The sequence below is a fragment of the Hypanus sabinus genome, chromosome 2 (assembly GCF_030144855.1).
Source record: "Hypanus sabinus isolate sHypSab1 chromosome 2, sHypSab1.hap1, whole genome shotgun sequence".
Lineage (NCBI taxonomy): Eukaryota > Metazoa > Chordata > Chondrichthyes > Myliobatiformes > Dasyatidae > Hypanus > Hypanus sabinus.
Genome location: NC_082707.1, coordinates 158,124,354 through 158,137,161, shown reverse-complemented (window position 1 = coordinate 158,137,161; position 12,808 = coordinate 158,124,354). Strand labels below are relative to the sequence as shown.

Genomic DNA, 12,808 nt, shown 5'->3' with positions numbered 1-12,808 from the left:
TGGTCAGACCCCACTTGGAGTACTGTGCTCAGTTCTGGTTGCCTCACTGTAAGAAGGGTGTGGAAACCATAGAAAGGGTGCAGAGGAGATTTACAAGGATGTTGCCTGGATTGGGGAGCATGCCTTATGAGAATAGGTTGAGTGAACTCAGGCTTTTTTTTCCTTGGAGCGGCAGAGGGTAACAGGTGACCGAATAGAGGTGTATAAAATGATGAGAGGCATTGATCATGTGGATAGTCAGAAGCTTTTTCCCAGGGCTGAAGTGGCTAGTATGAGAAGGCACAGTTTTAAGGTGCTTGGAAATAGGTACACAGGAGATATCAGGGGTAAGTTTTTTTTTACGCAGAGAGTGGCAAGTGTGTGGAATGGGCTACCAGCAACGGTGATGGAGACAGATATGATAGGGTCTTTTAAGAGACTCCTAGACAGGTATATGGAGCTCAGAAAAATAGAGGGCTATGGGTAAGCCTAGGTAATTTCTCAGGTAAGGACATGTTCGGCACAACTTGTGGGCCAAAGGGCCTGTATTGTGCTGTAGGTTTTCTATGTTTCATCTAAATACACTATTATATTTAACTGGTAAATCTAACTGTCAATGCTATTTTTAGCCCAATATGTATCTAAAATAAAATATTGAGTATATAATTCTTAAATTTGGCCCATGCAAGTCTAGCCAGTCTTGGATAGTAATCCGGAGAAAGTCCCCAAATGGACTTCATCAGATTGCCCTTAGTGCCACTCAGCAAACAAGATGGATGGAACTGGGGAACATTTCTTTTCATTCATCTTTAAAATAAAGTGTTCCAAAAATTCCTTTGAATTTAATGACTTAGATCTTTTACGGCATTTAGTTAAATAATCTTTATAGAGGCTCTCTCCAACTCCCACAAGATAAATGTTTAATTAGACACTCAAAAGACTTGCTATCACAGTTCTTTAAGCGTACTGTCTCAATTGCTTATTCATGTAGTGCACCTTTATACATATTCTTCAGGACCCCAAAGACCCTTGGAAAATGCTGAATTTATCATCCTCAGACAATACCCTTAAGAGTGAAAATCATTTTAGGCTGGTATCTTGAAATTTCTGGTTTGGAAAGGGAGTATCTGGCTCAAGCAAAAGTAATCAGTCACCTGGAACAGCATTGTAGGATAAATGAAAGCTTAGAATCTTGCACCTTTCACCTGTATATAGTGCACCTTTGGATTCTGTGTTACCACTAGACCTAACTTCTTCCCCAAGAACCAAGTACATGAATCAGTTCTAAAAAATGGACAGATGGCAGAATTATGTTTATCCATTTATAATAAGAATCAAATGAAAACTTTAATCCAATTTTGCTGCATGATATGACTCAGTTTCCCTTGGATTTTGTGATACTGACACAATTTAAAACAAACTTACAAAATAAATCATCCAATATTGACATGGTAACAAATATCAGCAAACACCTTCTTAGAGATATCTCAGCTTCAAGTCTAAATTTCTTAGTATGCCAAATTATCATTTTTGAATTCCAACTGTTCTGTGCATTGACGTAGAAAAAGTGTTATCAATATGGCTTCTCACAAAACAAAAAGCAACGTTCATGAGAATCAACACAGAAAATTCTACAAATAGTTGCTAGGTCAGGTAATATCTGTTGAGAGAGTAACAGAGTTAACATCTCAGATTAATGTTCCTTCTATCAGAACAGTGAAATTTTAATTGCAGAGAAAGTGACAGAGAGAACAAAAGGAAGCAGACCCCAGCAGATTTTGAATTTACATCAGTGGTAATGCTGAGAGGGTGGGGTAAGTACATCTGGAAGGGGTGTGAATGAAGAGATCAAAGGAGAAGAGGGCAGATGTAAATACGTGTTCTGTGATGGTTTTAGAAGTCTAACGTAAGGGAAATACCATCCTTTTCCTGGTTGGGAGGATAGGTGGTGAGTGTAGAGTGAGGGAAATGAAGTAGGTACTGTTGAGAACCTGTCACAGCAATGGGGTAAAAGAAAAAAAACACAAGGAAAATGTCTATCCAGAAGCACTGATGTGAAAAGTGGAACAAAGTTTAAGGGACAAAACCTCATCATTAAAACTGACATGTTCTAGCTTCAAAGCTCACTGAATTCAACAATTTCAGGAAATCTTGTCTTTCACATTTCCAACACTCAGTTCCCTTTCTGATATTTTGGATTACACTTGCATTCCTCCAGGCATGTTCCTCAGTACCACCACTGGTCTCTTCTATATGTTCCCCAAACTGTTCAGCTTTTGCAGCATTTCCTTTGTTTATTTCCAATTTCCAGCATATGCAAAGGATATCTAGGTTGATGTTCAGGGAGTTCATTCCGAAGTTCTTCTGGGGAAATATCCTAAATTAATACACAATATTTAAGTTACATAATACCCCAAACCTGCAATGTTATTCCACTGCAACATTGTTTCAGCTTAGACTCTTATATGCACATAATTAAAAAATTTCTCTCTTCTCGATTAAAGATAGATATGTTCAGACTCAGATTCAGCCTTAGTCACAGTACCCATCTTCCTTTCATCTTCTTTAATCAGATAAATTCACAAAAACCACATTCTGCATGAATAAAAATAATCAATAGGCAGCACACAAGCAAATTTTTCATGTTCCCACCTCTTGTCCCTCATGTTTGAAGTTTAAATTTAAACAAATACAGACTGGGAAATTTTGAAAGGAACTAACCTCATACTCTTCATCCAGTATCACCATATGTTGTTCCTGATCAATCTTCACTGTAACAAGAAGCATCAAGTTAGAAGTTTTTTCTCTGAAAGTCAATGTTCACCACAAAAGCAATACAAATGTAAACTACTGCTCCATTAAGTTTACAGATAACTGCTTCTTCAGTGACAAAAGATAATATTTGTTTAATTAGCAGCTGAGTTATTTGTGATTAAAATGTGATGGTGGTGATCCGTGAGATGTTCTGTTTTCGAAGAATGAATCTCACTCCCCAACTCCCCTGCAAGGCATAGTGTGACCAGGATCTTCTGACCATGCAGACAGCTGAAGGCTCTTCTGAAGCGTACTGGAGTTTGAGCAAGCTCGCAGCTAAATTATTACCGGGACCCAGGGAGTGAAGAATAACTAGTAATTGAGGAGCAGCCCTAAGGAGGGCAAGTGCTGACCTTATTCTGAGGCCTTGCAGATGAAGAATAGGAACAGAGGTCTCACAAAGGAAAGGAATGGAACCGAGGGTGTATTTGTGGATGCATGTGCTTGTCCAATGTTTCCTACCCCATACCCATCCATGTCTGCCCAGTGCACCTGAAGCCTATGTTGTGCATTCATACCGCCAGCACAGCAAGGCCTGTGTACGTGTCCACAAAATGTACGTAAGGCAAGTCCATGCAGAAGAACCTGCATTCTAATTGTCCTGGACCTCAAAGGCATTGAGACAAGACCTCACTTGTATGGTAGATTGCAATAAGCACCCCAGGTCAAATGAAACTCAGCATGCTATTGCACAGCATCTTCCATTACCTGCAACTAGGATACAAAGTCATTCTGGACATAGGGACTGAAGATGCGTACAAAATATCCGTAGTAGCGCACAAAATAAGTGTGGTAACTAACTTTTTCCCAAGTTTACATTTTTCAAACAATAGGGTCATTGTCTGCTTTGAGTACTGAAAATGTTCATTGCAGGGCCAGATTTCCATTTTATGTTTTATGAGTTTTATTTCGCTATGGGCGTTTTGCAGTACAGATGTAGAAACATTTGCTATTCTTATTAAGATGCCCTGATGTTTACATGCTGTATTTTGTGGTGTTCACCATTCCTGAAGCATGCTCAATGGAAAATAACAATTCCCACTTGAAGAAATATGAAGTAAAGCCCACCAATATTATTCAGAAATATGCTCTGATACAGCACATGTCTGCACTACACAGTCTGCATATCTGAAAGACCCATCTCTTCATTAGATGAAGAATCTGGAGCCAACTCTGAATAACAAACAGCATTGAATGAATTTCCTTTGTACAATACCATCTTTCATCATGCTCACTGTTGAATTGCCATTTCAGCAGACTGCACATTAGCCTTGAAAGTCAGGATGCTGGACTTGCCACAGTCAGCTGATGAATAAAAAAGCTTAATGATAGGTACACATCTTTTGATTATATATCATTTCATAGCCTGCTACTGAAAATAGTTGAGTATTTCATAATTTTCAGTTGGGTTCGAAGCTCCACAGAAAAATTGCAACTCCAATTGCCTGCTTAAAAAGTTTTGGCAATAATATATAAAATTCTAAAAACTGTTAAAATCTTAAAAAAACATAGAACTTGCTAAATATTACAGCATTGCTTGGGAAGGGGACAAAAAAAGTAGCTACTTCTAGGTATTGGCTTGAAGAATTTCTCCAGTGCTTTCTCATTTTTGTAATAATTGAGGCTTGATGCAAATATAACCACATAAGCTGAACTTTGTGCAAATAACCAAAGGTAAATACAAGAAATTTCACAGATGCTGGAATTCAAAGCCACACACACAAAATGCTGGAGGAACTCAGCAGGTCAGGCAGCACCTACAGAGAGGAATAAACAGTTGATTTTTCAGGCCAAGACCTTTCATCCAAATTAGAAAGGAAGGGGGGAGAAGCAAGAATAAGGTGGGGGTCAGCGATGGAGTACAAACTGATAGGTGAAACCAGGTGAGGGGAAGGTCAGCAGGTGGGGGTAGGGGAATGAAATGAGAAACTGGGAGATAATAGATGGAAGAGGTAAAGGCCTTAAGAAGGAGGAATATGATGGGAAAGGAGAGTGGACCATTGGAGGAGGGGCACTAGAGGGAGGTGATGGGCAGGTTAAGGAGGAGAAGGGGTAAGAGGGGAACCAGAATGGGGAATGAAAAAGAGAGAAGGGAAGAGGGGAGGAATTACCAGAAGTTTGAGAAATCGATGTATATGCCATCAGGTTGGAAGCTACCCAGATGGAATATGAGATGTTGCTTAGCCAAACTGACAGTAATAGCTCATCCAACCATTGTGGCAGTAGGAGAGGACATAGAGCAACACATTAGAAGATGGGAAGTAGAATTAAAATGGATGTTCCCCAGGAAATACTGCCTTGACGAAGTGATTCCCCCAATCTACAGTATATTGGGTCTCTCTCTTGGAGAGAAGGATGCACTGGGATTACCAGACACAGCAGATGATGCCAACAGACTCACAGGTGAAATGGCAGCTCATCTGAAGAACTGGAGTCTGAATGCTGTTGTGGGAGGATGTTAGGGCAGGTGTAGCACTTATCCCACTGGCAGGGGTAAGTACCAGGACAGAGTATAAGTGAGCGATAAGTATCAGTGGGGAGGGACAAGAGGACAAGGGAGTCGGATTGAGACTTTGAATCAAAAGTACAAAGTTCAAAATAAACTTATTATCAAAGTATGTATATTATTATATACTACCTTACAATTAATTTCCTTACAAGTATTTACATGGGAGAAATGCACTCAAAAATTGCCAATCTGCATGACGGCACATTCCTGTTCTTGGAGCTTGCCAATTGGCTGTGTTTCAGTATATCCAAGTTCGGACCAAAGTTGGGCGACTTGGGGGCCTGCACGGCCCAGTGGACACAAACTCTTGCTGGTGTTGTGTACTGAAGTGAAGTGGGAGCTGAAACATTGAGGACAGCATGGGTGGCTGTTGGAGGCTTCTGTACTGGGTAATTTGGTGATCCTCGAGTTGGAGAACTTGAAATAATAAGCAACGCTTCAGACTGACTGTAGCAGCAAAATAGCAACTATTGTCTCCTTTGTCGCTGTGGAAAGAGCAATATTTGTCTCTTAGTGAGAAAGAATGCCTGTGGGAAGTCGAAATGTTGGAGAAAAGTTCATTTTTGATGTACTGTAGACCATGGTCTCTCTTTGAAGGCTTTGCTGTTGCTTGCATAATCGGTGGTGGGAATGTTGATGCTTTATGCTAGAGTAAGTGTGTGTGTGTGTGGGGGGAGGGAAGTGTTGATACTGCCTGTGCTTAGGAGGGGGCTGGGGGCTTTGGAGACTTTTTTCTGTCATTCATTCTTTGGGTTTTTCCTGTTTCGAGGATATCTGCAGAGAGTAAGAATTTCAGGTTGTATATTGCATACATTCTCTAATAATAAATGAAACTACCGTAGATTCCGGACTACAGAGCGCACCTGATTAAAAGCTGCACGCTCTAATTTTAGAAAGAAAATCAATTTTGTACTTGTACAAGCCGCACCGGATTTTAAGCCGCAGGTGTCCCACGTTGTAATATGAGATATTTACACAGAAAGATATTACACGTGAGGATTTTTTAACTTTTAATTAAATCCGTATGGTAACATAAACAAATATGTATTGCAAATGCTTTTTTTCGAACAGTGCCTGTAACACAACTACTTTTAAATATACATACGTATCGGTAACACACAAACTACGTTGCGTATACTTTTTTACTGAACAGTGCACGAACAACATTCCAATATCTCCTAATGACTGGTAAAAAAATATATATATACTGCAGCCTACCAGGAAAAGTTATTGATCGCCTTCTTCATCTTCCTCCTGCGCACTAAAACCATCAAAGTCCTTCAGTCCGAATTGAATAACACCTCAGGATCTCGTTACTCACTTCAGTCTCTTCGTTGTCGCTCTCACTTGAGCGCACGCGGTCCTCTTCATCATGCAGCAGTCCAGCCTTTCGAAACCCGCTGGTGATGGTGGAAGTTGTGACACGGCTCCACGCATTTAGGATCCACTGGCAGACTTGAGTTAAAGATGCTCTTCGCATGCGTCCTGTTTTGGTAAAGGATTTCTCGCCGCTCGTCATCCAAGCCTCCCACTCAACGCGCAGCGCCACTTTAAATGCCCGGTTCACGCTGATGTCCAGTGGCTGCAAATACTTCGTGGTGCCCCCAGGCATCACAGCTGGAATTGAGTTTGTACTCTTGATGGCAACTTTCACTGAACTTTCATTGTCAGCCGCTTAAAAAATCACCATCAGTGGAAGCTTTAGTCCGGATGCTGTGCAGCTCAGAACACAAGTAAAATGCGTTTTCTCATGGCCACTTGTTTTCAGTGTAATGGACGAGTCACCTTTTTTATTAACAGTCCGAGTGAGAGGCAGGTCAAACGTCAAAGGTACTTCATCCATATTTATGATATCATCTGGCCCGATGGAATTCTCCGCTATCTTTGTTTGAGTGAATGCGCGGAAGTTAGCAAGTTTTTCCTCGTGGTGTCGGGAGGGAGCTGCTGACACAGAGTAGTGCGTACCCTGACGGACAGGCCTTTTCGTCTCATAAATCTAAAACACCACGATGGCCCACCTCTAAAATCTTCAATTTTCATTTTGGTGGCGATTGCTTTAGCCTTCAGTCTGATCTGCACGGTGGAAACATTGCGGCTGCCTGCTCTCTGTGTGTTAACCCAGTCTTCAAGGAAGTTTTCAAGTTCGGGCCATCTGCTATGATTACCTCTGAAAGCTTTTGTCGTCTTTTTGCATTGACTCAGTTCTTCACGCTGGCGTCTCCACCGTCTCACCATCGATTCATTTATGCCAAGATTATGTGCACCAGCTCGATTTCCTTCTTCAACCACCAGATTGATCGCCTTTAACTTAAAAGCTGCATCATATGCTTTTCTTCGAGTGTTTTCCATGTTGATGAGGGTGAGTACAAATGACTGATTTACAATAATTTAATTGTGAAAGTGCGCTTGATTTATCGTACAATTTCATTGGACCTCTGTGAACTACTCATCAATTTTATTGGTCTACTGTTACGAGGCAAAATGTTTTTGGCGGCATGAAAAAAAAACATGCATTAGCCGCACCGTAGTATAGGCCGCAGTGTTCAAAGGGTGGGAAAAAAGTAGTGGCTTATAGTCCGGAAATTACGGTATTGAGAATTTTACAAAAACTATACATAACTGACAGGACTGACTGCAAATAAAAGTAAGACTGACTATATGTGTTATAAAGAGTGCTTGAAAGTGAATCTGTAAGTTGTTGAAACAATTCAGAGTGTTGGTGAATGAGACTGAGGGTGTTAAGTGATGTTGAGTGAGAGGTTTTTGTTGTGACACAGCTAACCAGATTTTCAATCTGCCTCCTATGTGCTAATTCTTCACCACCTTTGATTCAGCCAACAATGATGGCGCCATCAGCAAACCTATATAAGGCACTTAACCACAAAATCATAACTTAAGTAGAGCAGTGGGCTAAGTACAGCCTGTTGTGCTGATGCAGACTGTGGAGAAGTTGTTGTGAATCTATCCTGACTGGGGTCTGCCAATCAGAAATTGAGGATCCAGTGCACAGGGAGGTACCGAGGCCCAAATCTTGGAGTTCAGTGATGAATTGATGGGACAATCGTGTTTAATACAAAACTGTAGTTAATGAAGAGCATCATGGCTTATGCATCTTCATTCTCCAGGTATTCCAGAGCTGAGTGAAAAACCAATGAATGGCATCTGCTGGTGACCCCTTGAGGCAATAGACTAATTGACATGGATGTAGGTCACTCCTCAGACAGCAGATGATATGCTTCATGACCAACCACTCGAAGCTCTTCATGATAATCGATGTCACTGAGGCCGGTTATCATGTTTTTCATGGGCACTAGTATGATTGCTGCCTGCTTAAAGCAAGTGGGTACCTCAGACTGGTAAAGCAAAAGGCTGAAAATGCCTGTCAGATACTCCAGCCAGTTGATTAGAACAGTCTTCGGTATTCAGCCAGGTACGATGTCAGGGCCAAATGCTTTCCGTGGTTTCACCCTTCTAAAGTATGTTCTCATGATGGCCTCACTCACTGAGATCATTGGATACCTGAGGGCTATAGGGGTTTGTGAAGGTCCCACCACGTTCTATTGGTCAAAGCAAACATAAAAGGCATTGAGCTCATCTGAGAGGGGCAGTTGTCCAGCACCGCTCTGTTATTCCCGTTTAGTCTGGGATTGTCATTTTGCACGTGAGATCACCTTCCAGAAGTCATACCTGAACTTCTTGTACTTTCCTCAATCACCAGTCCTAAACACCACTGATCTAGCCCTCAGCAGATTGCAAATCTCTTGGTTCATCCAGGGCTTCTGGTTGAGGAAGACTGATGATTTTGTGGGGATAAACTCATCCACATGTGCCTTAATAAAATCTGTGATACGTGTGGCACATTCACTCAGGTTCTTTGACGAGTCTTTGAACTGTCAAAGCCCACCATCTCAAAGCAGTTCTATAACTGCTTCTCTGCCTTCCGTGACTACCTCTGTGATGTCCTTACTTCTTCTGCCTAGCTCTTTAGTCCCTGCCTACATGCAGGTTGGAAGTGGATAGTGAGATTATCTGATTTCCCCAAATGTGATCACGGAATGGAATGGTAGCCATTCTTGATGGACGTGTAGCATTGGCTGCATGTGTTTGGGTCCTCTGGTACTGCAAGTGATGTACTGGTAGTAGCTGAGCAGGTTAGGCTTATGAACATCTGGGGAAGAGTGTAAAAGATGCCAGGGTAGGCAGCTTCTTGTTGGCTAACAACAAATACATCGAATGTTGGCTTGACATCTGCCTTTGGTAGGTATGCAAACTGCAGTCAGGATCATGGCCGAGAATTTTGTCAGTAAGTAGAATAGTCAGCACTTAACCATTAGATGTTCCGGATCAGGAAAACAAGAGTAGATGTTACTGCCATGCCTTAGCACCACGATGAGTATATTATGAAACTATGCCATTGGCTTTGTCCTTTCCTGATACTGCTGTTCGGTAAATTGACAACCCCTCAGGCCGGAGCCAAGTTATGAACAAGGAGACAGAATTTAAAGGGCACACCCTGATGACCAAGTAATTAAATTAGATAATGTCCTAAAGGGCAGAATTGAAGAGCAACAATCTCAAAATTTGGGTGCAAGAATGGAGAATAAAGAGCTCGTGGGACTTAAAAACAGCAGAGTGGTGAAATACTGAAGGTAGCAAACAGCAAAGGACCCACAGATGACTTGTGGAAAATAAACCCCGATATTTAGTACAAAACTTGATTCTTAATAATGGGAACAACAGATACAATGTTTATTTTAGGGCATATTTAAAAGATTATTTATTTAATCTGATTTTATATCAAAGTACATTACGTGCAAAATTAGGAATAACATTGGTCTAATCCACTCCATGAATAAATCCAAAATCTAATTTTGGAAATCAGTCAGGAAAGTTTAGAGATACGTGTGCCTTATTTTCCACCAGAAAATAAAAGCTTAAAAGCTGGAATCCCAGGGATACTATAGAATTATGTATAGATTTTTCCAACTGCTATGCATTGTTTTGAAACATCTGTTTCACAGATTGCCAAACTTGGTAACTTCATTTTCTCCAGTTCTTCACCATAATCATAACACCGACACTTCTTCAATCATCCTGATTTTAATAACACGCGTGCCCTTTATCAATTCTAATCAAAACATCATACCCCCGCCCCGTTCTCTCTTCAGCTGCTCCAGTCCAGTCAGATCCAACGGCAAATTTTCCCTTGTCAGACTTCATACACATTGCATTTAAAAGGATCCTATCCTTCATTCACACTTTCTCTTCTAGTCAAATGATAAATTCTGCGGACTAAAAATTAAAATGTCGCCCCTTCAGTTTTTATAAGCATTTTTAATGTAGAGAAGTGGACTAGGGCGTGGCAGGGTGGAATCGTTAATCCGAAACTGTGATACGGAACAAGCATAATGTGTTTCACTCACTTATCAGGGCTGCATTTGTGGTCTCTTTGCGAAAGCGAAATTTTTTAAGCCTTTCCTTCAGCTCTTCATCGACTCCACACAAACTCACTGGGCAGCTCTGAAAGGAAGGGAGATGGCACAGCTGTGACGAGCAGGGCATTACACATCGAAAAAAAAGGCAAGTATTTGTCAGGAATCAATCATATGGTAATCGTCTGTATCTATTCAGGAGCTGGCTCGTGGTTCACCACGAAGAAAATAAAAAACAGGGAGCACAACAAGGAAATGATGACTGTGGAATTCTAGGCCCTGAAAGCGCTGGTCTCCCGGGCCAGCGGATGAGGAGCTCCGGCTACCGAGCCCCGACCTTAGCACCTGGAAAATGTTACGCACTAGCCCCAAAACAAAACCCACTTCTTACCATTTTCAAATCTCTTCCCCCACTTTCTCAATCCTGGAAGCTCTTGATTTCCCTTCTGATCTCTGCAGCCTCGTGATTCCAGCAGGAACCAATCAGCAATCGGGCTCAGCATTCCTGATCTGAATGACATCATCGGGAAGAGTCTCAATATCTGGGATAGACGGGAGCAGCGCAGTGCTTCAGATGGGACAGAGAGGGGAAAGGGAGGCAGTTAATCAAATACAAAAGCGTGTTCCAGGTACTAGGGTAGGCAGTGGATACAGAAGAGAGGAAATTGTGTGGACTAGGTTAAGGCTGGGTCACTATGCACTAAACAAAACATTGAAAATGATAGGGAAATACCAGACAGGATTGTGTGAGGAATATCAGGAAGAGGAGTCAGTAGAACATGTAATTCTGAGTTGCAGGAAGTAAGGGATACAGAGAGAGATGATGAGAGTTAGTCTAAGGGAATTGGGGGTGCAGGAATTCACATTAAAGGGGTTACTGGGCATGGGTGAGAGAGCGCAGGTCAGGGTACTTTTAGCTTTCTTAAGGGATACGAGAGTTTTTATAGGATATGATGGGTAAGCAGGAATAGGGTACTAGGATGGCCAAAGAAGGAAGGATAAAGTGTAGATTAGGGTGTGTGTATGGGTGGTGGGATTTAGAATGTAAGTCTATCGTCTGATCCACATCCCGGAGCAGAAGGTGGCGGTAATGCACCATTAAACTGGGTGCCAGCCGCCGTAAAACAAGATGTGCAGTGCTTCTTTGCCAGAAGCGATGGTGGAAGCAAAATCTTCGTAGTAATAAACGCAAGAGATTCGGGAAATCCAGAGCAACACACACACAATGCTGGATAAACTAGCGGGTCTTGGCTTAAAACGCCAATTGTGTATTCGATTCCATGGATGCTGCCTGACCTGCTGAGTTCCTCCAGCATTTGAGTGCATTAATCCTTCATAGCGGATGCGTTCTTTTTCACAGGGGCGTGCAAAGAAAACGTGTGGATAATGCGCAGGGGTTAGAATGATGAACGGTCTTGAGTTGCGCTTTAAAATTAATCAATTCTTACAATTAAGTGGAATTGAATAAAATGAGAATCCCTGCGATGGTGAAATGTTCGCCATCATGATGGATTCTCCAGAAGGTGAACAGTCAAAGCCAAAATTATCCTGAACGTTGATATTGAAGTGAAAGATCTGGCAGGGATAGAATAAAATGCATTAAGCATTTTGCTTTCCTGTAATATATATATGTTAATTGGTTAGTATTCATGGTTCAAACCTAAGAATAGATAAGAAATTCGTGGACATTTAGGTTGCCACCTAAGTTGGAAGAGGAGTGATTTTATCGAGTGGGATACCCTAGAGTCAGGACTAAGATAGTTTTTAATTTTTATAAATGACTTGGATTTAGAAACTGAATACTATAGTCAGATTTGCTGATATACCAAATTAGGAAAGCACTAAAATCAAAATGTAAAGGATATAGACACAGTACACAGAAAATATAATTAAAAGGGAAATGATGACGTTGTCCTAAAACATTGACTTATAACTGAAACCAAAGTAACTCGAAGAATTTCAGGATTAGCTGGGGGAGGAGGAGCTGCACCACAATTAATTAAATTAGTAAATTCAGCTGTTGTATTGGATTTCAAACCCAGATGATTTTTTTTGTGACAGTCCTATGTCATGC

The 12,808-nt window shown here is 41.3% G+C and overlaps 1 protein-coding gene across 1 annotated transcript in view; it reads right to left on the bottom strand.

The window, feature by feature from the left end:
- LOC132385552 (glia maturation factor gamma-like) overlaps positions 1-11,240 on the bottom strand; it is a 33,632-nt gene extending 22,392 nt beyond the window's left edge. Inside the window, exons 1-4 of the mRNA XM_059957709.1 lie at positions 11,126-11,240; positions 10,726-10,822; positions 2,701-2,750; positions 2,307-2,356 (exon numbers count right to left, since the gene is read on the bottom strand). Coding sequence (XP_059813692.1) covers positions 2,307-2,356; positions 2,701-2,750; positions 10,726-10,822; positions 11,126-11,128 — 200 coding nt within the window. The 5' untranslated portion in view covers positions 11,129-11,240. The remainder of the gene's footprint in view (positions 1-2,306; positions 2,357-2,700; positions 2,751-10,725; positions 10,823-11,125) is intronic.
- Between the last annotated feature and the right edge of the window lie 1,568 nt (positions 11,241-12,808).